The 26,948-nt window shown below is 48.0% G+C and overlaps 1 protein-coding gene across 2 annotated transcripts in view; it reads left to right on the plus strand.

The window, feature by feature from the left end:
• Positions 1 to 24,551, plus strand: part of HCN3 (hyperpolarization activated cyclic nucleotide gated potassium channel 3) — a 36,100-nt gene extending 11,549 nt beyond the window's left edge. The window contains exons 4-9 of one of the 2 annotated variants that reach the window (XR_014466115.1): positions 3,803 to 4,021; positions 4,102 to 4,248; positions 5,258 to 5,498; positions 18,571 to 18,735; positions 20,316 to 21,902; positions 24,080 to 24,551. Coding sequence is in view for 1 of the 2 variants with exons in the window: in XM_083165935.1 (XP_083022061.1) it covers positions 3,803 to 4,021; positions 4,102 to 4,248; positions 5,258 to 5,498; positions 18,571 to 18,735; positions 20,316 to 21,427 (1,884 nt within the window). In the remaining variant the exon portion in view is untranslated. Of the gene's footprint in view, positions 1 to 3,802; positions 4,022 to 4,101; positions 4,249 to 5,257; positions 5,499 to 18,570; positions 18,736 to 20,315 lie in introns of both variants that reach the window. The other variant, XM_083165935.1, reaches the window with a different exon arrangement.
• Positions 24,552 to 26,948: the final 2,397 nt, after the last annotated feature.

Raw genomic sequence — 26,948 nt, forward strand, 5'->3', positions numbered from 1 at the left:
GTATACGGGAGGGAGACGGTCACGTACTGCAGTGTATACGGGAGGGAGTCGAACACGTACTGCAGTGTATATGGGAGGGAGTCGGACATGTACTGCGGTGTATACAGGAGGGAGTCGGACACGTACTGTGGTATATATGGGAGGGAGATGGCCATGTACTGTGGTATATACAGGAGGGAGTCAGACACGTACTGCGGTGTATACAGGAGGGAGTCGGACACGTACTGTGGTATATACGGGAGGGAGATGGCCATGTACTGTGGTATATACAGGAGGGAGTCAAACACGTACTGCGGTATATACGGGAGGGAGATGGCCCATGTATTGTGGTATACACAGGAGGGAGATGGCCCACGACATGTACTGCGGTGTATACAGGAGGGAGTCGAACACGTACTGTAATATATATGGGAGGGAGATGGCCACGTACTGTGGTATACACAGGAGGGAGATGGCCACATACTGCGCTATATATACGCAGGGAGGTGGGCACGTATACAGGTGTGAGATGGCCATGTATTACAGTGTATACGGGAGGGAGACGGTCACGTACTGCAGTGTATATGGGGGGAGTCGGACACGTACTGCAGTGTATATGGGAGGGAGTCGGACACGTACTGCAGTGTATATGGGAGGGAGTCGGACACGTACTGCGGTGTATACAGGAGGGAGTCGGACACGTACTGTGGTATATATGGGAGGGAGATGGCCATGTACTGTGGTATATACAGGAGGGTGTCAGACACGTACTGCGGTGTATATGGGAGAGAGATGGTCACGTACTATGGTGTATACAGGTGGGAGACGGCCATGTACTACAGTGTATACAGAGGGAGTTGGCCACGTTCTGTGGTATATACGTCAGGGAGACGGACATGTACTGTGGTATATATGGGAGAGAGACAGCCACATAGTGTGGTCTATATGGCAGGTAGCCCGTGATGCACTATGGTATATACGGCCTGGGGCCTGTGATGTTTTGTATATATGGCAATGTGATTTATGGTGTATATGGCAGGGGCCTGTGATTCATGGTGTATATGGCAGGGGCCTGTGATTCATGGTGTATATGGCAGGGGGCCTGTGATTTATGGTGTATATGGCAGGGGGCCTGTGATTTATGGTGTATATGGCAGGGGGCCTGTGATTTATGGTGTATATGGCAGGGGGCCTGTGATTTATGATGTATATGGCAGGGGCCCGTGATTTATGGTATAACTGTCAGGGGCCCGTGATTTATGGTGTATATGGCAGGGGCCTGTGATTTATGGTGTATATGGCAGGGGGCCTGTGATTTATGGTGTATATGGCAGGGGCCCGTGATTTATGGTGTATATGGCAGGGGCCCGTGATTTATGGTGTATATGGCAGGGGCCCGTGATTTATGGTGCATATGGCAGGGGCCTGTGATTTATGGTGCATATGGCAGGGGCCTGTGATTTATGGTATAACTTGCAGGGGCCCGTGATTTATGGTGCATATGGCAGGGGCCTGTGATTTATGGTGCATATGGCAGGGGCCCATACCTCCCAACTGTCACGATTTTAGAGGGGCAGTCCCGATTTTCGGGTCCTGTCCCACTGTCCCACCCGCGGCAGGCATTGTCCCGCTGCGGGGGGTGGCAGTTGGGAGACCCCCTAATCTAGTAGAATAGACGCTGTGTATTCTCGCATGAAAATGAGGTCGCGGCTAATTAGCATAAGCCGCGCCCTCATTTGCATACACCCCGCCCCCTTTTCGGACTCAGGTCAAAAGTTGGGAGGTATGGGGGCCGGTGATTTATGGTGCATATGGCAGGGGCCTGTGATTTATGGTATAACTGGCAGGGGCCCGTGATTTATGGTGTATATGGCAGGGGCCTGTGATTTATGGTGTATATGGCAGGGGGCCTGTGATTTATGGTGTATATGGCAGGGGCCTGTGATTTAAGGTGTATATGGCAGGGGCCTGTGATTTATGGTGCATATGGCAGGGGCCTGTGATTTATGGTGTATATGGCAGGGGGCCTGTGATTTATGGTGTATATGGCAGGGGCCTGTGATTTAAGGTGTATATGGCAGGGGCCTGTGATTTATGGTGTATATGGCAGGGGCCTGTGATTTATGGTGTATATGGCAGGGGCCTGTGATTTATGGTGTATATGGCAGGGGCCTGTGATTTAAGGTGTATATGGCAGGGGCCTGTGATTTAAGGTGTATATGGCAGGGGCCTGTGATTTATGGTGTATATGGCAGGGGCCTGTGATTTATGGTGTATATGGCAGGGGCCTGTGATTTAAGGTGTATATGGCAGGGGCCTGTGATTTATGGTGCATATGGCAGGGGCCTGTGATTTAAGGTGTATATGGCAGGGGCCTGTGATTTATGGTATAACTGGCAGGGGCCCGTGAATTATGGTATTTTTACAGGGGGGGGGGGCTGTGAATTATGGTATTTTTGACAGGGGGCGTGTAATGACAATGGCTCTGCTGGACGACACTGTGTGTGATGCTGAGAGGCCACAGCTGATCCTGATCATTCTGTAATTATTTCTCTCCGGAGAGGAAAGTTTGTTAGTTCATTATCATATGTCTGCTGAGACTCATTAGTGACGTTCTCTATTCATACTCCAGTTACTGGGTCACAGGGACATTCCATGCATGTAAATATAGCTCAGCAGGAGGGTATAGAGACACCAGTAATAATTATTACCTATATACACATGTACATATGAATATAGAACAGGCCCTGCAGCAGGTGTCACAATCATGCTTATTACAGAAAAGAGGCACCATGTGATCACGCTTATAACAGTATAGAGGAGGTGTGAGGCACCATGTGATCACGCTTATAACAGTATAGAGGAGGTGTGAGGCACCATGTGATCACGCTTATAACAGTATAGAGGAGGTGTGAGGCACCCTGTGATCTCTCCTATAACAGTATAGAGGAGATGTGATGCACCATGTGATCACACCTAGAACAGTATAGAGGAGGTGTGAGGCACCATGTGATCATGCCTATTAGGGTCATGCAGTGATACAGGAGACCTGTTAATACATTTGTGTATGAGGCATTACTGTATGAGGCACTACTGTATGAGGCATTAGTGTATGAGGCAGTACTGTAGGAGGCACTAGTGTATAAGGCATTAGTGTAGGAGGCATTACTGTATGAGACATTACTGTATGAGGCATTACTGTATGAGGCACTACTGTATGAGGCATTAGTGTATGAGGCATTAGTGTATGAGGCAGTACTGTATGAGGCATTAGTGTATGAGGCATTAGTGTATGAGGCAGTACTGTATGAGGCATTACTGTATGGCCAGCACCTGCAGGTCATAGTGGGCAGAGCAGCACTTACACACAGCAGTACACGTTACACACGTTATATGTACTAGATTTGCACATATGATTGCCATGCGGACAATTAACAGATCCGTTTTTCAGCTGCCGTGAGGTTTTGCCATTTCATGTCGCTGTAGGTATGGAGAAATGCAAGAGCACGCCTACTACATATACATGCTAGACTGTATGCTGGAACACGCCTGCCGCATGTCTACATTTATTGCATGACATATGTCCGGTACGGATGCCTGCCTAGTGCATGTAACATATGACAGGAGCATGCTTACTGCACAATAAGGAGAAGGCATCTTGTGCTTATGCAATGAGTACATGCTTATGACATGACAATGGTATGTCAGAATACATGCTAATGCCGTAAGTGTTTATGTGTTAGAGGCATGCACCAGTACTAAGCATGTACATATGTATCCCAGCATGCCCCTGTCCTCTGACTCCGTGTGTATCCCTCACCAGAACGCATCCTGGGGTAAGCAGTACTCTCACGCGCTGTTCAAGGCCATGAGCCACATGCTGTGCATCGGTTATGGACAGCAGGCGCCAGAAGGGATGACCGACGTGTGGCTTACCATGCTCAGTATGATTGTAGGGGCCACGTGTTACGCCATGTTTATCGGCCATGCCACAGCGCTCATCCAGTCCCTGGACTCCTCTCGCCGCCAGTACCAGGAGAAGGTGAGCACCGCGTACAGCCAAGCAGAGGTGGAGAGGAGCAAGGCACGTGCTAACTGTACATTACTCTGTGTACCCCACAGTACAAACAGGTGGAGCAGTACATGTCCTTCCACAAACTGCCCCCAGACACGCGGCAGAGGATTCACGAGTATTATGAGCATCGCTACCAGGGCAAAATGTTTGATGAGGAAAACATTCTAGGAGAACTCAGCGAGCCACTTAAAGAAGTGAGTCATTCCCTATCCCCCCCACCTTCCCGAATGTGTGATTTCCCCATTATTACCTTCCATCCAGTGGCGTAGCTATAGTCCTGCAGACCCCGCTGTCGCGGGGAGGCGCTGAGTAGGTGTGGGCGCTGGGGGTCTGCCGGCTATCGATGTGCTGCACTGCCTGCTGGTACTGCTTACGGTTGCCGCCCCCGCCGGGTGTATGGTCGGGAGTTGGGATCCGCAGATCTACTAGTCTGCGGTCCCGGCTCTGCTGGCTGGCTCCTGCAGTGCTAATGATAAAACAGCTCACACAAAATGTCCACCCCCTTAACAGAAGACACTTTTTGAGGATGCTGAGGGCGGACATTTTGTGTGAGCTATTTACTTATTAGCACTGCTGAAACCAGCCAGGAGAAGAGCCGGGACCGCAGACACATCGGCGGCAGCAGCAGCAACAACGGCAAACAGCACCAGTGGGGTAAGGCAGGTTTGGGGGTTGGGCTGATTTTATAGTTACGCTACTGCTCCTATCACCTTCCTGGATGTGCGATTCCCCCATTATTACCATCCCTATAGCGGGATTCCCCCATTATCGCCTCCCCTGACGTGCAGGATTCCCCCATTATCGCCTCCCCTGACGTGCAGGATTCCCCCATTATCGCCTCCCCTGACGTGCAGGATTCCCCCATTATCGCCTCCCCTGACGTGCGATTCCCCCATTATCGCCTCCCCTGACGTGCCATTCCCCCATTATAGCCTCCCCTGACGTGCCATTCCCCCATTATCGCCTCCCCTGACGTGCAATTCCCCCATTATCGCCTCCCCTGATGTGCGATTCCCCCATTATCGCCTCCCCTGATGTGCAATTCCCCCATTATCACCTCCCCTGACGCGCGATTCCCCCATTATCGCCTCCCCTGAGGTGCAATTCCCTTAGCCCTGTTACAATACTACCATAATGCGTAACTGATGAATCATTATTACTCGTCATACCATCTTCCCAATCATTTTCTTTCCTTACCTAAAGGAGATTGTTAACTTCAACTGCCGCAACCTTGTCGCCAATATGCCACTTTTTGCAAATGCTGACCCCAACTTTGTGACTGCCATGTTGACCAAGCTTCGCTTCGAGGTCTTCCAGCCTACTGATTACATCATCCGGGAAGGCACTGTGGGTAAAAAGATGTACTTCATCCAGCATGGGATAGTCAGCATTCTGACTCGGGGCAGCAAGGAGACGAAGCTTTCTGATGGGTCATATTTTGGAGGTGAGTGGCTGATCTGCATCTGAGAAAAGCATTACTGAGGTCCACACTATGCGCTTAATGGTAGAGACATTGCCAACGGTCAGCAATGCTGTAATGGTGAATCGGCTCTTCCTCTCAGAGAAAGCTCTGATAGTGAATAATAGTCCTTGTTCCTCTATTGCTTCGTCCTCTTTAATGTAGTATATTAATAGACAACCCCTGAGCAGAACTTCCTCCAGCGGAGACCTTCTACCATCCGCTCGGTGAGAGATTCCAGCGGAGACCCTCTACCATCCGCTCAGTGAGAGATTCCAGCGGAGACCTTCTACCATCCGCTCGGTGAGAGATTCCAGTGGAGACCTTCTACCATCCGCTCGGTGAGAGACTCCAGCGGAGACCTTCTACCATCCGCTCAGTGAGAGATTCCAGCGGAGACCTTCTACCATCCGCTCAGTGAGAGATTCCAGCGGAGACCTTCTACCATCCGCTCGGTGAGAGATTCCAGCAGAGACCTTCTACCATCCGCTCGGTGAGAGATTCCAGCGGAGACCTTCTACCATCTGCTCGGTGAGAGATTCCAGCGGAGACCTTCTACCATCCGCTCAGTTAGAGATTCCAGCGGAGACCTTCTACCATCCGCTCAGTTAGAGATTCCAGCGGAGACCTTTATACCATCCGCTCAGTGAGAGATTCCAGCGGAGACCTTCTACCATCCGCTCGGTGAGAGATTCCAGCGGAGACATTCTACCATCCGCTCGGTGAAAGATTCCAGCGGAGACAATCTACCATCCTCTTGGTGAGAAATTCCAACGGAGACCTTCTACTAGTGTTCACTCTAGGAGCGACAGCAGGCAGAGAGCCAGGGGACGGACCGGTCCCGCCGACGTCACAGCCGGGGGCGTGCCCGGGCCGCCGACTTCATGAAAGAGACCTTCTGCCATCCGCTCGTTTGGAGATTCCAGTGGAGACCTTCTATTATCCGCTCGGTTAGAGATTCCGCGGAGACCTACCATCCGCTCGGTAAGAGATTCCAGCGGAAACCTTCTACCATCCGCTCGGTTAGAGATTCCGCAGAGACCTTCTACCATCTGCTAAGTTAGAGATTCCGCAGAGACCGTCTACCATCCGCTCGGTTAGAGATTCCGCATAGACCTACCATCTGCTCGGTTAGAGATTCCGCAGAGACCTTCTACCATCCACTTGGTTAGAGATTCCAGCGGAGACCTTCTACCATCCGCTCGGTTAGAGATTCCGCAGAGACCTTCTACCATCCACTCGGTTAGAGATTCCAGCGGAGACTTTCTACCATCCGCTCTGTTAGATATTCAAGTGGGGATGTATTAAGAACTTATGTGGATACTACGCATGGGAGTTCTTTCGTACTAGAGGACTGATTAATAGAAGAACAAGACTGACTTATTCACAATCTATGTTCCTTAATGTGTAAATATTTTAATTTATAAGAAGTAACTGTGTTTGTATGTATTATTGTGTATTATATAAATTCCAAATCGATCTATTATATTATTTACAGTTTGTTATATAGCGCAGCAGATTCGGTTACAGCTACTTATATAGCGCAGTAGATTCCGTTACAGCGTCTTATATAGCGCAGCAGATTCCGTTACAGCGTCTTATATAGCGCAGCAGATTCCGTGACAGCGTCTTATATAGCGCAGCAGATTCCGTTACAGCGTCTTATATAGCGCAGCAGATTCCGTTACAGCGTCTTATATAGTGCAGCAGATTCCGTTACAAGTGTCTTATATAGCGCGGCAGACTCCGTTACAGCGTCTTCTATAGCGCGGCAGATTCCGTTACAGCGTCTTATATAGCGCAGCAGATTCCTTTACAGCGTCTTATATAGCGCAGCAGATTCCGTTACAGCGCCATATATAGTGCGGCAGATTCCGTTACAGCGCCTTATGTAGCGCGGCAGATTCCGTTACAGCGTCTTATGTAGCGCGGCAGATCCGTTAGTGTCTTATATAGCGCAGCAGATTCCGTTACAGTGTCTTATATAGCGCAACAGATTCCATTACAGTGTCTTATACAGCGCAGCAGATCCGTTACAGCGTCTTATATAGCGCAGCAGATTCCGTTACAGCGTCTTATATAGCGCAGCAGATTCCGTTACAGCTTCTTATATAGCGCAGCAGATTCCGTTACAGCGCCTTATATAGCGCAGCAGATCTCGTTACAGTTTCTTATATAGCGCAGCAGATTCCGTTACAGTGTCTTATATAGCGCAGCAGATTCTGTTACAGTGTCTTATATAGCGCAGCAGATTCCATTACAGTGTCTTATATAGCGCAGCAGATTCCGTTACAGTGTCTTATATAGCGCAGCAGATTCCGTTACAGCGTCTTATATAGCGCAGCAGATACCGTTACAGCGCCTTATATAGCGCAGCAGATACCGTTACAGCGCCTTATATAGCGCGGCAGATTCCGTTACAGTGTCTTATATAGCGTCTTATATAGCGCAGCAGATTCCGTTAGTGTCTTATATAGCGCAGCAGATTCCGTTACAGCGTCTTATATAGCGCAGCAGATTCCGTTACAGTGTCTTATATAGCGCAGCAGATTCCGTTACAGCGTCTTATATAGCGCAGCAGATTCCGTTACAGTTTCTTATATAGCGCGGCAGATTCCGTTACAGCGTCTTATATAGCGCAGCAGATTCCGTTACAGCGTCTTAAATAGCGCAGCAGATTCCGTTACAGTTTCTTATATAGCGCGGCAGATTCCGTTGCACTTTACAATAGTAGACAGTGATAAATCAAACTGGGTAACGACAGACAGACTTGGAGGTAGGAGGGCCCTGCTGCAAGCTTACAATCTATAGGGACATAGGAGGGATGGGTTGGGATCATTTGGTCTACAGCATTGTGGTCAACAGTCATTTGGTCGACATGGGAAAAGGTCGACTGAAGTCAAGGTCAACATGGTTCTAGGTCGAAAGGTCAGTTCGACAGGTCGTTAGTTCGACATTTTCTAGGTTGACAGTCAAACGGTCTGCATCCAGTTTTTCAGTTTTTTTTTACCTGAATGTCAACACAGTCAACATGGGCACAGTTTAAAGTGCACCGCATCCTCTCGCTGCGCTCGGCACACTATTTTATTCTCCCACCATGCCCTATTGGATGGTAGGGCATGAAATACGGCCTGTCGGCACATGTCGGCTAAAAAAACAGTGAAAAACTCCATGTCGACCTTTTAACTGTCGACCTAGACAATGTCAATCTAATGACCTGTCGAACTAATGACCTTTCGACCTAGACCCATGTCGACCTAATGACTATTGACCATAATGCTGTAGACCAAATGACAAGGACAGGCACCAGTATTAGCAGAGCAGTCCCACCAAGTTACAGGTCCAGAAGGGAAGCTATATAATACAGAAGTGCCTCAGAGGATTATGCGTGTGGTACTTATATATGATAGTCTTGCCTGAAGAGGTGAGATTTCAGGGAACGTATGAAAGTTTGGAGGCTAGTGGAGAGTCTTATTGTGCGTGGAAGGGCATTCCATAGGATGGGAGCAGCCCGATGACAGTCCTGTAATAGTGAATGGGAGCTGGTGATCCGTGCAGAAGAGAGACGCAGATCTTGTGCAGAGCGGAGTGGTCGAGATGGGAGATAATATGTTATAAGTAAAGAGATCAAGGGGCACATTTATCATTACAGAGCGATGCCGGCGTAGTGACATCGCATTGCGGTATCGTGCAATACTGCTGGTATTTATCAATGTAAGGGCGCAGGGACAGGGCTCCGAAAGGAGCCCATCCCTGCAAAGCCCTGACCCGAAAGCCGGGGGGTCTGCGCATGCGCGGTAATGCGCTGACCTCCTCGCGACCCTGCGAGGAGCAGTGCGATGTGTAGCCATAGGCTACAATGGACTATCGCTAGATCAGAATGGTGATAGCCCAGGGGTGCGAAGCCGGGCTGCCCGATGTTGATACATAGGGCAACATCACATCCCCCATAGAAACCTATCGGAGATTCCGGCTGCAGTCCCCCTTTAATACATTTGGGAGATACTTAATATTTGCGGTTAACTGGTGTTTTCAGGGATTTAGCAACAAATATTACTTGATAAATGCAGCCCATATGCTGGTGCAGTATGGTTAATAGCTTTATATGCGAGTAGAACTGTTTTATATTGAATATGGTAAGATACAGGCAACCAATGAAGGGACTGGCAGAGCGGATCAGCAGACGATGAGCGTCTTGCAAGGAAGATCAGCCTAGCAGCAGCATTTAGCATGGATTACAGTGGCGAGAGTCTGTTCTTGGGAAGACCAGTTAGGAGACTATTGTAATAATTAGAGACAGGATTATATGCAACATAAAAAGCTTGAAATATGCATGCAAATATGCATGAAAAATACTTAAAATATGCATGAAAAGTGTTAAAATATGCTAAATTAAATAATAAAAAAGTACTTTTTAACTTATTTATTTAAAAATCTGCATACAATTAGTTGCAAATAAACCTCAAAAATAGGCCCACAGCATCTGCAGATGTCTAGTGCTGTACACAGGATTTTTTTTTCCTGGCTGCTACAGCATACTGCAGCATCCTAGGCTCTTCTTGCTTCAACTACACGGAACCTCATCTCCAGTGCCGATGGATCAAATGTCAGCATAGCATGTGAGGGCGGCGCAGTGGAAGGCTTCCTCCCTGCGCTGCATACTCACTGTGACACGGCATTTCCTCCACGCTGCGTGATGTCACAACCCTTCAGCCCGCCTCCTCTGCTGCAGAAGTCTGTCTCTTGGTGTAAAGTCCCAGGCCAGCGGCAGGCAAAGGTTCAGGAGCTTTGTAATGGCATCCGCCCCGACTGACTTTTATCAACATGGATTGGCAGCCTAGAGCAGTGTCAGACATAGCGTATATCCAAGGTTCCCCACACTGCGCACATATTGCCCCAGCCTGCACACTCTACCACTACCTGGCCAGCAGCAGCAGGGCAAAGCAGTGCTGTAACTCGCGGGTGGGAAGAGGACGGGGCCTAAAATATGCACCATCACTAGATTTTAGGTAAAATATGCAATAACCAGTGAGAATGGGCAAAATATGCAAATGCATATGCAAATATGCAAATGCATATAATCCTGTCTCTAGTAATAATCAATGCGGGATATAATGAGTGCATGGATTAGAGATTTGGTAGTGTCTTGTGTGAGATAGGGTCGTATTCTGGATATGTTTTTTAGATGCATGTAACATGATTTGGAGACAGATTGAATGTGGGGAAGAAAGGACAGTTCAGAGTCGAGGATGACCCCTAAGCAACGAGCTTGTGGTGTAGGGTAGATTGTCAAGTTGTCAACAGTAGTAGTAGTAGTAGGTTTATTTATAAGGCGCCGCAAAGTGTCCGCAGCGCCGTACATAGCAAACAAATAAACAAATTACAAGGTAACGTACAGGGTGTGTTGAAAGATACAGCGATGGAGATGTCAGGATGGTAACTGTTCTTAGTTGGCGGGAATATAAGTAATTCCGTTTTGGAAATATTGAGTTTGAGTTGGCGAGAAGACATTCAAGATGAGATGGCAGAGAGACATTCAGAGACTCGGCCAAAAACCACTGGTGACAACTCTGGGGTTGATAGATAGATTTCAGTATCATCCGCATATAAGCGATACTGGAATCTGAAAGAGCCGATTAGTTTGCCAAGAGAGGAAGTATAGATTGAGAAAAGCAGAGGACCTAAGACTGAGCCTTGCGGAACTCCAACTAACAGAGGTAGTGATGAGGAGGTAGTCAGAGAAGCAAACACTGAAAGAGCGATCAGATAGGTAAGATGTGAACCAGGAAAGGGCTGTATCATTAAGAAAAAGGGATTTTTGTAAGAACTTACCGTTCGAATCCCTTTCTCTGATATGGTCCTGGTGACACAGCTCAACACTGGGATGTAGGAGGGTCCGAAGGAGCCAGGCACCTATCCTAAAGTTTTAGAGGGTAGGCTCCTCCCCTACTGCATCCCTGGACTCTTCAGTTCATCTTTCAAAGCCACTGGAATACATTAACTCAGTACAAACGCCTGCACATATTATATGCACGTTTTATAACAGAAAACTGTTAACTTTTAACCATTTTAACATGAACATCATGAAACTTCTGGCATACTCACTGAGCGTAAGGGAGGGATCGCTGTGTCACCAGGACCATATCAGAGAAAGGGATTCGAACGGTAAGTTCTTACAAAAATCCCTTTTTCTCTTTCAATGGTCCTGGTGACACAGCTCAACACTGGGACGTTCCAGAGCCGGTCCTTTGGGAGGGTACGCTCAGGTCTGCAGCTCTCAGCACTGCTCGCCCGAATGATGCGTCCTCCGACGCGAACTCATGGAATCTATAGAATTTGGCAAATGTGTGAACAGATGACCAAGTGGCAGCTCTGCAAACCTGCTCAGCTGTGGCCCCATGTCGAACCGCCCAAGAGGTGGCAACTGACCTGGTGGTATGCGCATTTATTTTGGCCGGTACTGGTCTACCCACTTTGGTGTATGCAAAGGCTATCACAGACCGCAACCACCTAGCAATAGTCTGCTTAGATGCAGGCCAACCAATCTTGTGTACGTCATACAATACCAACAATGTGTCAGTCTTCCTGACACTCTTCACTCTGTCCACATATATGCGTAAGGCACGCACAACATCCAAAGTTCTCAACTTGTCCCTTTTCTTAGAACCCTCTGGGGGTTGAAACACAGGTAGAACTATCTCCTGATTTAAATGGAAGGTAGATACCACCTTCGGTAAAAACTGAAGCACTGTTCTTAAAACAGCCCTGTCATCATGAAAAATTAAGAAAGGAGATTTACATGACAAAGCTCCCAATTCTGAAACTCTTTTAGCAGATGCTACTGCTAACAAAAACACTAGCTTCCACGTAAGAAACTTAAAGTCAGCCGACCTTAAAGGTTCAAAAGGTGCCTTTTGAAGGCATTCCAAAACCAGTGATAGATCCCAAGGTGCTACTGGTTGCTTGTATGGAGGTTTCAACCTGGATACTCCTTGTAAAAAGGTTTGAATTTCCGGCAAAATGGCTATCTTTTTCTGGAAATAGATGGACAAGGCCGAAATCTGCACCTTCAGTGACTGAAGGCTTAGGCCCGATGAAAAACCATCTTGTAAGAATTCCATCATTCTTGATAGCTTAAAATGAGATGTATGAGCCTTTCTTCTCTCACACCATCGAATGTAAGTCTTCCAGACTCTATAATAATTTGCCGAAGATACAGCTTTTCTGGCTTTTATCATAGTCTGTACTACTGCCTCAGAAAACCCTTTTCTTTTCAAAATGGTGGTTTCAATAGCCAGGCCGTCAAAATCAATCGATCTGAATCCAGGTGATTGAAAGGGCCTTGTCTTAGAAGGTCTGGTCTCAGAGGTAGACGCCATGAGTCCACAGACAACCTCTGAAGCCTCGAGTACCAGGATCTCCTTGGCCAATCTGGGGCCACTAAGATCACTGGAACCTTCTGCCCCTGTATTTTCTTCAGAAGTCTCGGTAACATTGGTACTGGTGGGAATGCATAAAGGAGATCTCCCTGCCAGTGAATAGTCATGGCATCCACTGCCTCCGCTAGTGGATCCCTTGTTCTGGCATAGAACCTGGGCACTTGACGGTTGATCCTGGATGCCATCAGGTCCACATCCGGAGTTCCCCACATCGAAGTGATTTGGTGAAACACCTGAGGGTGTAAGCTCCATTCCCCTTCCTTGAGCTCCTCCCTGCTCAGGAAGTCGGCTTCTATATTCTCTATTCCTGGGATGAATATAGCCGATACAGCTGGAACATTCTGTTCCGCCCATAGGAAGATTCTGGATACCTCCCACATGGCCAATCTGCTGCGTGTACCTCCCTGGTGATTCAGATACGCCACAGCTGTGGCATTGTCGGTCTGAATCCTCAAAGGGAGGTTCTGTAACCTGTCTCCCGCCAAGGAAATGACTTTCCAGACAGCTCTCAGCTCCAAGATGTTGATTGGTAACGCTGATTCCTCTGCCGTCCACAGGCCCTGAAGCCTGAGATCCAGGACTATTGCCCCCCAGCCCCTGAGACTGGCGTCGGTAGTTACTATCAACCAGTCCCAGGTCTGTAATGACCGACCCCACTGAAGGGAATCTACTTCTGTCCACCATTTCAAAGATTCTCGGGTGTCCGAAGACAGCACTATCATCTCGGATTTCATGGTCAAAGTGTTTCCTGACCAAGCTGACAAAATGTTCCATTGGAACCTCCGAGAGTGGAACCTGGCAAATTGAAGCGTCTCGAATGACGCCACCATCTTCCCCAGGAGCTTGAGGCACCTCCATACTGAAATGCTCTGAGCCCTGAGAATCTCCTGGACTAGGGTGACCAGATCCCTGGCCTTTACCTCCGGGAGGAATACCCGATGAAGATGGGTGTCCAGTATGACTCCCAAGAATTGGAGCCTTTGTGACGGTACCAACTGAGATTTTTGCAAATTTAAAATCCAGCCGTGAGCCTGCAAAAAACTGATGGCCTCTGCCAAGTGACTCTGCAGCATGGCTGCTGACTCTGCTTTGAACAGGAGATCGTCCAAATAGGGTATTACTGTGATTCCCCTGAGCCTCAGCACCGCCGCCATTACTGACATTATCTTTGTGAATACCCTTGGCGCGGTTGCTAGCCCAAAGGGTAACGCCCGGAATTGTAAATGCAGGTCTCCTATGGCAAACCTCAACAAGGTCTGATGTTCCGGGTGTATAGGAACGTGCAAATATGCGTCCTGGACATCCATGGACGCCAAAAATTCTCCCTGGTCCAGACTCAGGAGTACTGACCGTAGAGACTCCATTTTGAAATGGTCTACCCATAAATGAACATTTAGAGACTTCAAATTTAGTATTGGTCTGAAAGACCCGTCTGGTTTGGGCACCAGGAACAGCGTGGAGTAAAAGCCTTTCTTCCACTCTGTCTTGGGGACTAGCGTCACCACCCCTTTTTCCAAAAGGGAGTGCGCTGCTCTCACAAGGGCTGTACGCAGCCGTGCCTCCTTTGGTAAGGATGTGGGAATGAACCTCTTCGGAGGTGGCCCTCTGAAAGGGATTTTGTAACCCTGTGTTATGATGTCTAGCACCCAGGCATCCTGGTCTAGAGAAGCCCAAGCGTCCCTGAAGAGCGTGAGACGCCCGCCCACTTTTGTCACTGTCGGGCAAAGCCCCTGACAGTCATGCAGAGGGTTTATCCTCTCCTTTATTGGCAGGCTTCTTGTGAAAAGAGCCAAATTTTGACTTTTGTGTCTTGCCTCTAGAGGGCTGAAACCTTCCCCTGAAAGACTGTCCTCGAAAGGACGCACCACCTCTAGGGGAGGGCCGAAAGGACGGCTTAAAAGCAGAAAATCTGGACGTCTGCTTTGCTGAGGAGGCCGGCAGGAATGTACTTTTGCCGCCTGTGGCCTGTTTTATAATCTCCTCTAATTCGGTACCAAAGAGTACCTTTCCTTTGAAGGCTAATGTTTCCAGAGCCTTCTTGGACTCATTGTCTGCTTCCCAGGCTTTTAGCCAAAGCACTCTCCTGGCATTAATGGAGACTGTGGACACTCTGGTTGCCATTTTAATAGCTTCCTCCTCTGCTTCAACTGCATATTCTGCTGCTGCCTTAATCTTTTCTGCCAGCAGTAATGCACCCGGGTCAGCCTGCAGCATGGTGCATAATTCACCAGCCCACTCTATCATGGCCTTAGAAACCCAGGCTGAAGCAATAAGGGGTCGTAAGGTAAACCCCACCCCTTCAAAGATAGCCTTGAGGTTTCCCTCCAGCTTTTTATCCACAGAATCTTTAAAAGCTGCACCGCCCTGTACTGGTAATACAGTAGCCTTGGACAAACGTGCCACTGAAGCGTCCACAACTGGGACCTTTTCCCAGAGCTCCGCATGAGACTCTGGCATGGGGTACAGACTAAGGAATCGCTTAGGCATCTGAAGCCTCTTATCAGGAGTTTTCCAAGCCCCTTCTAACAATTCCTGTAACCCCTCATCTGAAGGAAAAGTAACAGCCTCCTTCCGCTGTCGCTTAAAAACACCTTTAACAGGAGTCTTATCCTCCACAGTCAGCTTTAAAGCCTGCTTCACAGCTATAATGAGATCCTCTATACCAGCAGCAGAGTTCTCTTCCAAATCATCACCCTGATCCCAGGGGATGTCAGTATACTCTCCTTCCTCTTCATCTACCACAGTAGTTAAGGCATAAGACCTTCTAGGGGTCCCTGCCACATCATCCATTTTGTCCAGCATTTCACTGAACCTGTTAATCCCTTTTGCAGTATCCTGCATCACCTGGATAAGTGCAGGATCTGCCTGGGTAAGAGGCAAGGAGCCAGACGACTGCTGAGATGATGGCATAGGTCTCTGTGATTCTACCAGCCCATCACTCTGCCTGTCCAAAAGCTGCACCAAAGCGTTTACTGACCTGCCTAGGGCCCTGGCCCACGCAGGTTCCATATGCTCTGCCCTATGGGGATCACTGCCCATGGGTCTCACATCAGCGCAAGTAATACATAAGCCCCCCTTGGCCATCTGCTTTCTTTTTTTTTTTGTGTGCAAACATTGCACGCGCTCAGTGCATTAAGGGCTCCCTCCCCCAAAACCACAGCCTGATGCTCAGACATGACGCAAGTGATAAAAGTATATCTATCAGTATACACAGTGCAAACAATGTACAAGCGTTTATACAGAGGCAATGCACCCAATCACTTATCTGTCTGTTGGTTTCAACTGCGGGGAAGCGATGCCCAGGAAATCCAAGTCACTCTGCCAGGATCAGTAAGCCAGCTCAGCTCCGCTGCAAGCGTTCTGAAAGGCGCCAAAGTCAGAGTGAAGGAAGAGACCACAGGTCCCTGCTGCTGCGGGGTCCGTGACCTTTTGGCGCCAACCACCCCCAGCAAGCCGCTCCTTAGGTAGGATTTCCTAGTTCCAGTGTCTCCCCCTCAAATGGGGATCACTTGGAACATGCCTGTCACAACGCTGCTGTCCTCTCATCTAGGAGCTCAGCGTGTAAGCTCCGCATAAAATGGCCGCCGCCATCACGGAGCGCCTGTCCCCCATGATCCCCACCTAAGCGTGGAGCCGGTTTCAGGGTACTCCGGAGCCCAGGCAGCCTTTTAGAAAAGGCTATAAGCGCTGCACAGGGAGACCAGACAGCGTCTCCCCTGTGCACAGTGAGCTGACAGGACGCGCTTCTGTCAGCTCCTGCTGCGCAAGCAGTGTGAGGATTCACTATGAGAATCCTCACACTGTGCCTACCTAGCTAGGGTAAAAGTTAATAAAATAATAAAAATCCCCTAACTACTCTAATTCTTCGGCTGCTCCTGCAGCCCTTTAGAATAGCACCCACTCCAGTGGGCACCTAACACGAACTGAAGAGTCCAGGGATGCAGTAGGGGAGGAGCCTACCCTCTAAAACTTTAGGATAGGTGCCTGGCTCCTTCGGACCCTCCTACATCCCAGTGTTGAGCTGTGTCACCAGGACCATTGAAAGAGAAATAGGGAGTGTAGTGTTTGTAAGAGTGGAATGTGATCCACAGTGTCAAACGCAGCAGAAAGATCTAGAAGAATAAGTAGTGAGTAATGGCCTTTAGACTTAGCAGTTACCAGATCATTTACCACTTTAGTCAGTGCTGTCTCAGTGGAGTGTTGGGAGCGAAAGCCTGACTGAAGCGAGTCTTAAAGGGTGTGAGAGTTAAGAAAGTATGTGAGGTGAGAGTAGACAAGTCTCTTGAGTAGCTTGAAGAGGCATGGGAGCTGAGAGATAGGATGGTAGTTAGAGAGAGAGAGAGAGAGAGAGTTAGAATTTTATTTTATTTTTTCAGAATGGGAGTAATCGCTGCATGTTTGAACAGAGAAGGAAAAGTACCAGTAGCAAGAGAGAGATTGCAGATTTTAGTTAAGGTTGGAATAAGCACAGGAGATTTTTAATGACTTTTGCAGGTATTGGATCAAGAGGAGAGGTAGTAGAGTAGGAGGATAAGAAGAGTGCGGATACTTCCTTTTCATTTGTGGGCTCAATTGAAGAGAAAGTGCCACAGGGTTCAGGTGGAAAAGAAAGAGGGTTAGAGGTAGTGGAAGAGCATACCATTTCATCTCGGATGTTATCAATCTTGTCCTTAAAAGTGCACTGATGGTAGCCGGTGGGGGAGGGTACAGAAGAATGTCTGTGTGTGTGTGTACACATGTGGTAGGGAATATAGATTGTAAGCTCCACTGGGGCAGGGACTGATGTGAATGCTCAAATATTCTCTGTACAGCGCTGTGGAATCTGTGCGCGCTATATAAGAAACTGTTAATAAATAAATAATGAAATGAGAAGTAGCAGTTTGGTGAGCATGATGTGATTGGTGTGTGTTATGTAGAGTGGATAAGTATAGTAATATTGTGTAATAAGTATTGCATTTACCTTGCTTTAAGTTGCTCAAGGTTTTAGAGAACTGCCATCTATGTGAACAGATATACCAGGTCTAATTAGGAGAGCCTACAGCTGAGGTCACATGACCAGCTAGTCAAAGGACATAAAATTAGCCTGTGTTAAATAAACACTAGCCCAAAAAAATATACACCAATAAATTATGCCTCACTGAACACAGCTTTAAACAGGTACTACAAAGGCTAGAAACACATCAACAATACAACACAGATTATGCAATGGGCTAAATACAGATCAGCAGTTATAGTGTATTTAAGATACTAATGTAAATCACATGCATTTGTTAAAGTTGGTCTGTAGGTTTCAGAGTTGTGATAGGTCTCCTTCAGTGATGCATGGTGTAACGCTGTAGTTAGGATTCAGTTTTCCCACTTTAATAACGGCCCACAGCTAAACTATGGCCACAGCGTATGCAATGAGAACTAAAACACCAACAATGCATGATATTATAGATCATCTTAGCGCTACTATGTCTCGGTTTTGTATATTTTGTCATATTGGGAGCGGACACTCCCCCGAGTAAGCCGCTTTAACGACACACCTCACATAGCGCCTGATTTTACCTTGATGATATTTTGCAAAGGAGGTTTGTGTGACTGCAGTATATGACCCATTTATATCTGTCCTGCAGAGATCTGCTTGCTGACACGGGGACGTCGGACGGCAAGCGTACGTGCCGACACCTACTGCCGCCTCTACTCTCTGTCCGTGGACAACTTCAATGAGGTACTGGAGGAATATCCAATGATGCGTCGGGCGTTTGAGTCTGTGGCCATGGACCGACTAGACAGGATTGGTGGGTACAGTGCCAAGGATGCCTAAAACACACACACACACACACACACACACACACACACACACACACACACACACAGCAGCAGTACATAGTGATGTGTGCACATGGTCAGCAGGGAAAGGGATTCCTCACCTGTCAGACCAGTAAACTATAAAAATGATGGGCTGAGATTTCGGAACAATTGTTATAGTAAAACAGCTGGTGCATGCTGGGCTATGACGGCACGTTGTTCCCAGGTCTCCTCATCAGCTACATATTGTGCCGAGAGAAATGTATAGGGTATGCCAGCGCTGGCTGATTAATGGTTTATCTAATCATACAAATATGAAAAATCAATAAAACAACTGAATAAAATGAATAAATAGAAAAATAAAATTAAAGGATGGTGAATGTGTCACAAAAGTGACTTTTCGTGGTATTTTCGTGGGTTTGATTAAAAGTCAATTGTCACAGAGTAGCCCAAATCGATTTATATTGCATATTACCCATTGGGAAATCCTTCCACTGATGTCCGCTGAATGAATGGATATGAAGTCCCCTCCAGAATGGGATGGAAGGTGATGCTGGAGGTGCTGTGCTCAATGTTATAGTAACTCTACGCGTTTCCCCGGATCAGTAACTTCCGGCTTTCTCAGGAGTGAGGAACAAACGCGTAGAGTTATTATACTTGAGACCCCCACACCGACTGATGGTCCGCCTTCACTCCTAGAACTATAGAGCACCACCTGAGCCTGGATCAAGTTTCTAAAATAATTGGGATACCCCATCAGTTCCCTAAAGAGACACACCAGAGAACCAGTGGTTGCCATCAGGATTCTATTTGCGCTCATCTACATTGAGCACAGCACCTCCAGCATCACCTTCCATCCCATTCTGGAGGGGACTTCATATCCATTCATTCAGCGGACATCAGTGGAAGGATTTCCCAATGGGTAATATGCAATATAAATCGGTTACATTCCCCATCCTTTAATTTTATTTTTCTATTTTTATTTATTCATTTTATTCAGTTGTGTTATTGATTTGCATATTTGTATGATTAGAGTTAATAAATATTTATAAATTTTTTACTTTGACACCCCCTCTGCCAGCTGCTGTGAATAGCGCACCCCACATCCATTTCTCTACTTGACGTATTGTGCAGAGCGGTCTTACAGCCCTGCTCCTTGGTCCCCTCGCTCTAGGTCATTGATGCCTCTTCTGATGTACGTCTCTATACATCATTTACAGAATATATTCGTTTTCTATATCACCTTGCACCACTATTAGTCATATCCCCCCCACACACACACACACTTATATCACTCACCTCTTATATGCTCCTGGTTTTGTTATCATCCACCATTTCTTTCCTAAAATACTCCCAGTTCCACCGTCTTTGGTGCTTCGATATCTATATACCATCATTGTATACCGGTCAGCACTTTGTTACCTCTTGTGTAGTATCATTCCCTATATCAGTCACCTCTATATTATCCATCTCTTATCACTGTGCTACCAGCTGGCTGACCACCTTCCATGTGTTGCTTTTGGTCATCTCCTGGCGTCACCTTCCTTTCCTTGTGTCCGTCTCCCTTCAGGTAAGAAGAACTCCATCCTTCTGCGGAAGCGCGCAGAGAACAGCAGAGGGTCCATGAATAATGAGATTATTCAGCAGATCGTGAAGCACGACCAAGACATGGCCCACAACATCCAGGATCTTCAGGCACTGGGTACGACGAGGGATCCTGGCCACAATAAGACGCTCATCTGGGAACCCTTGGTTCATGCCCCCTTACAAACTGCTGCAGCCACCACGAATGTGGCCATTGCACTCACCCACAAGCAGAACCTCCAGGCACATGTATTCCTGCCACCGTCCACCTTACCCGAGACCGCATATGCCAGTCGCCAGGCAAGAAGGTCCCAGCCCAATGTTGGTGGGACCCGGGCTTCTTCTGGCAGCTCTCCATCTTGTCCCCAATCTCATGTGCAGACTCCAGTGGGCTTCCCTCCTTCATCTCCTCGTGGTGTCCAAAAGCCAGAAGTTGCTGTACCAGTCTCTCAGCTGTGCCAAATGCAGCGAGTGGACCACCCTGCCCTGGCAAAATCATTTATGACCTCCCAAGTGCAACTGTCCCAATCTCGGGGAACCTCTGCTTCAACCTCCGTCTTGCAGCAATCAGCAGGAACCACAAGCTCTCAGGCAGTGTTTGGGCAGCTTTCGGGGAGGACTTTGCACTATAGCCTGTCCAGAGCTACTGGCTCTCACATATCTCTTTTCATGCAGCAAGCTGCCAGCTCCCCCCAGTATCTTGTCAAACATAGGAGCATCCAAGGACTTCCTTTTGGGAGACTATCACACGATGTTCGACTCCTTTCAGCATCTCAGCCTTCACTGCCCAACAAAACAGCCCAACAGCAGGACAGTTCAGCATCTACCCATGCTGCAGACTCACAAGCGGCTGCTAGTCACAAATCCTCTTCTTCTGTATCCATAATGATGGTTAAACCAGCTCTATCCTCCTCCTCTTCTCATGCACAGCAGGTGCCTTCAGGTTCTCTGGTCTCGTCTGGATCTTCAGTTAGTGGCTCAGCTACTTCACAGTCTTCTGTTTCTACACCCAGACAGCCAGCACCATCACGCAAGGGATCTGTAGCGTTCAGCCCTGAGGTGGACATTAGCAAACCCAAGCTTTCATCAAACATGTGAAGAGTGACTGAAGGACATTGATGCCACGTCCAATAGGGAACCCAATCACCTTCTTATTCATGCCGAGACCAAATACAAGAACATACAACAACTCAATAATCAAGTTCAAGCATTCTGTCTAAACATGCCCTGTGCCAAAGTGTGACCTACGCATGTCCGGTAATGTATCAGCATCTTACATACCGTGTCCCAGACAGAAGACCAACATATGGCTCAAGCACATCCATGGTTACCAAGGGACAAGAGGTCAGAGAAGCTTGAGCGTAATTATGCCTTATCCGACACTCAGAACTTTATAATCAATAAATAAAGCACTTTACATGAAAGTCTTAGGATGGCCAATCGGTGAAGAGATTGCAATAATGTATGAAGAAAAGTCCTCCGGGCTTGCTCCAGGCAACCATTGTAGAATTTGCGCACCCATAATTGAGGACTGCTGTCATGGAGAAAGTGGCTCATGGGAGCTACCTGTGAGGTGTGTACTGGGTTAACAACTCCTGTCTCTTGTCTATATGTACAGTTCAACTACAGTAATAATGTTTGGGAGAAGTTTGCAGAGATGGTGCCCATGGCCGGGCGAATAAACAAAATAGAGTAAAATCCCTAACCACATCCCACACGTACGTGCGGTACATTTAGAGCTGGGATCTCGGATTCCTCCTTTTATCCCCTGGCATTTATTCTCTGCCCCAACAGGTGCCATTTCCAGGTCAGGGTACATCTTCTGCCACCATTGTTTACTCCAACTTGTACTAATGCAGACACTTCCTCAACTCCCCCATAGCTAGTTCCCTGTCGCCCAGCTAGACCTCTTCCTCAGACCTAATACTCCCCTGCAGCTAGAGCTACCCTCCTTGTCTAGACCTTTCCTCTACACCAGGCATTCCCAGCCACTGTCCTCAAGGCACACCAACAGTGCAGGTTTTAGTGATATCCAGGCTTGAGCACAGGTGACCTGAGTGACTGTGATTAAACCATCTGTGCTGAAGCCTGGATACCACGAAAACCTGCACTGTTGGTGTGCCTTCGTCCTGAAGGTTGGGAAAGCCTGATCTACAGCATTGAGCTCCACACCTAGACCTGTCCTCCATAGCTAGAGCTCCACTCCACCATTCCTGATGTTCTACCAAAGGATGAGCTTATGGTTTATAGTTAGGGTTTCCAAAACCCAGTCATCAAGGCATTCCAATAGTCCACGTTTTAGACATATCCCTGCTTGTGCACAGATTGTATAAGCAGACAGAAAGGGGCACTTACACTGATTTCACATCGCTATACTCTTTCACACTATAACCGGGTCGCCAATTATACACAGTGCGACCCAGGTTTAGCCCTTTTATAACCGCTGTCAAATTGGCTGGGTTAGTTCACCTGGGTTATTGGGTTTGGTGTTTTCACTCCATGCCATAACCCAGGTTGACCTGGCAGCAACTCTGCAATACTTCAGGTTTTCGGTACGATGTGAACGGGGTATAATTAAGTCACCTGTGCCTCAGCCATAAAATCTAGACTGTTGTGGAGCCTTGAGGACTGAGTTTGGGAACCTCTGCTCTTCCATACCCAATGTTCTGCTACATAATAAGATCTCCGATTCATAGTCAGACCTGGACTCCATACATAGAGCTCTTCTTCCTTAAAACAGAATGAAATATCATAGTAAGATCAGATGGTGACGCCCTCCCCCGGGCTCAGAGGGTGACGCTCCCCAGCACACCTACCGCTCCCCAGCACACCTACCGCTCCCCGGCACGCTTAGCACTCATCAGCTCACCTACTGCCTCCCAGCACACTTAGTACTCTCCAGCACACCTACTTCTCCACCAAACTAGTGTGACTTGACACAGGCCCCGCACTCCTCCATGCCTACCATACCAAGTGCTCTCCAGCACCCCTACCGCTTTCCAGCACACCAAGTGCTCTCCCCCATGCCTACCGCTTACTGAGGTATCAAACACCAGTATGCCCTCCATATTTACAGCCAATATCTGAATACTTACAGCTTTTCTTCTTACAAAGAGCTCTCCGCCATGCCATCGGTTCGCTGCTATACCGCAGACATACTGAATACCAGTAAGATCAAAGGTCTTACATCTGTGCAGTATACAGAGGTCAGCGCCTCTTCTAATCCTACCTAGACCTCAACTCCTATCAGGTCTGTGCTCATGTGATTTACATAGCACAACGCTATTTCCTAAGGAAAGTCCCCAGAGTCTCAGTATCCAGTCCACCCTGCCTATTCTAATTACCTGGACAGAGAATGAACTGAATAAATAGAACGGTCACTCAAAAGTCAGCCTCAAACGGTCAGGAGCACAAGTGTTTGGGCCCAACAGCGCTGATCCTGTGCTCCTCGCCAAGGGTTGTACTCTGCGCCCAGGTGTCCTGCTCGCCAAGGGTTGTACTCTGCGCCCGGTGTCCTGCTCGCCAAGGGTTGTACTCTGCGCCCGGTGTCCTGCTCGCCAAGGGTTGTACTTTGTGCCTCCTCTCGCTTTACTTTTCCTTTGTTTTCACTGTCTTCTACCCCTTTAAGTAACCGACCCCATCCATGCTCGCCTTGCATCCCCTATGAGACATGATTTTGTGGGTTTGCTATTCCTTGGTGTTGGTGGGTAAGGAATGTATTTACAATGCTATGCATTCTTACCCTTACAGATATCTTCTTCTCTGATGCCACAAGGGAATAGAAGACTTGAATATTCAGTGCTCACGTCTGACCTACACTTACATCTTAAGTGATAGACCAGGAGAAATACTTGGTCTTTCTTGGTGGATTATAGGGTCATGTTCTGCACCATATTGATTAAACACAGGCAGTAAGGAAGTATGGAACACAGTCATGTAACAGCAAGGCCTCTGGGGCCCCTGCCGACACATAGTCCAACCACAGTAATCAGATCAGACTCGGGGGATCGGTGACCCCCTTTTCAGAGGACAAGAGGTAATTAGGACCATCCCCAAACTGACAAGGCTTCAACATGGCCCTTCTATTCCTCCTTATAATAACAAGTCTCTTACATATGGAGGCCATGTTTCTTCATGCGCAATTTGGAATCATTTCATTGGTTAAAAGGAATCTTGTGTGAAAACAAAATGTTATTCATGTATTAAATGTATTTGACAGAAATCATTGAGAGAACATTAATTATTCCTCTCAATCCCACCTCACTAATGACTTACACTGTGCATGAATCATAGAATACAAATTGTCAATCACAAGCACTTTATGGGCAAGAATAACGGGATCCTGCGGGGTGACCAGCTAGCAACTAAAGCAGGTAACGATTGCATGTATTAGCCCAACCACACATGCCCCATCCAAGAGATTATATCCCTGGGAGGGGGGTGAGGAGGTATCAGGATGGAAGGGGAGAAAGAGGCCTCTTATATCTGGGCAGGAGAGGATGCGTTCTACTGATGGAAGCGGAGGAGACATTTTATCCCTGGGAGGGAGGTGAGGAGGTATCAGGATGGAAGGTGAGAATAGGCATCTTATATCTGGGCAGGAGATGGTGCGTTCTACAGATGGAAGCTGAGGAGGTATCAGGACGGAAGGGGAGGAAGAGGCATCTTATTTATGGGCAGGAGATGGTGCGTTCTACAGATGGAAGCTGAGGAGGTATCAGGATGGAAGAGGCATATTATATCTGGGCAGGAGATGGTGCGTTCTACAGATGGAAGCTGAGGAGACATTTTATCCCTGGGAGGGAGGGGAGGAGGTATCAGAATGGAAGGGGAGGAAGAGGCATCTTATATCTGGGCAGGAGATGGTGCGTTCTACTGATGGAAGCGGAGGAGACATTTTATCCCTGGGAGGGAGGGGAGGAGGTATCAGAATGGAAGGGGAGGAAGAGGCATCTTATATCTGGGCAGGAGATGGTGCGTTCTACAGATGGAAGCGGAGGAGACATTTTATCCCTGGGAGGGAGGGGAGGTGGTATCAGAATGGAAGGGGAGGAAGAGGCATCTTATATCTGGGCAGGAGATGGTGCGTTCTACTGATGGAAGCGGAGGAGACATTTTATCCCTGGGAGGGAGGTGAGGAGGTATCAGGATGGAAGGGGAGGAAGAGGCATCTTATATCTGGGCAGGAGATGGTGCATTATACAGATGGAAGCGGAGGAGACATTTTATCCCTGGGAGGAAGAGGCATCTTATTTCTGGGCAGGAGATGGTGCGTTCTACTGATGGAAGCTGAGGAGACATTTTATCCCTGGGAGGAAGGTGAGGAGGTATCAGGACGGAAGGGGAGGAAGAGGCATCTTATTTCTGGGCAGGAGATGGTGCGTTCTACACATGGAAGCTGAGGAGACATTTTATCCCTGGGAGGGAGGTGAGGAGGTATCAGGATGGAAGGGGAGGAAGAGGCATCTTATATCTGGGCAGGAGATGGTGCGTTCTACTGATGGAAGCTGAGGAGACATTTTATCCCTGGGAGGGAGGTGAGGAGGTATCAGGATGGAAGGGGAGGAAGAGGCATCTTATATCTGGGCAGGAGATGGTGCGTTCTACTGATGGAAGCTGAGGAGACATTTTATCCCTGGGAGGGAGGTGAGGAGGTATCAGGATGGAAGGGGAGGAAGAGGCATCTTATATCTGGGCAGGAGATGGTGCGTTCTACTGATGGAAGCTGAGGAGACATTTTATCCCTGGGAGGGAGGTGAGGAGGTATCAGGATGGAAGGGGAGGAAGAGGCATCTTATATCTGGGCAGGAGATGGTGCGTTCTACTGATGGAAGCTGAGGAGACATTTTATCCCTGGGAGGAAGGTGAGGAGGTATCAGGACGGAAGGGGAGGAAGAGGCATCTCATATCTGGGCAGGAGATGGTGCGTTCCACAGATGGAAGCGGAGGAGACATTTTATCCCTGGGAGGGAGGGGAGGTGGTATCAGGACAGAAGGGGAGGAAGAGGCATCTTATATCTGGGCAGGAGAGGATGCGTTCTACAGATGGAAGCTGAGGAGACATTTTATCCCTGGGAGGGGGGTGAGGAGGTATCAGGACAGAAGGGGAGGAAGAGGCATCTTATATCTGGGTAGGAGATGGTGCGTTCTACTGATGGAAGCGGAGGAGACATTTGATCCCTGGGAGGGAGGGGAGGTGGTATCAGGACGGAAGGGGAGGAAGAGGCATCTTATTTCTGGGCAGGAGATGGTGCGTTCTACACATGGAAGCTGAGGAGACATTTTATCCCTGGGAGGGAGGTGAGGAGGTATCAGGATGGAAGGGGAGGAAGAGGCATCTCATATCTGGGCAGGAGATGGTGCGTTCCACTGATGGAAGCTTTGTTCTTATTTTTGTTATTTTGTACTGTACATAGAAATGTTTGTTAGAATCATTGTGTAAATAAAAATGGATAAAAAACTACCGACCCTTCTGTATTCCGACCACTACTGCAAGGGCTAGATGTCATGGTCCCACATTGCTGACTGCTAAACTGGAAAGCCTGGGACTGAATTCTCATATACTGGAATGGACGAGATCTTGGTTGCAGGATAGGACATGGAGTAGAGTACAGTGTAT

Source organism: Crinia signifera, chromosome 12, assembly GCF_055691185.1.
Source record: "Crinia signifera chromosome 12, ASM5569118v1, whole genome shotgun sequence".
Classification (NCBI taxonomy): domain Eukaryota; kingdom Metazoa; phylum Chordata; class Amphibia; order Anura; family Myobatrachidae; genus Crinia; species Crinia signifera.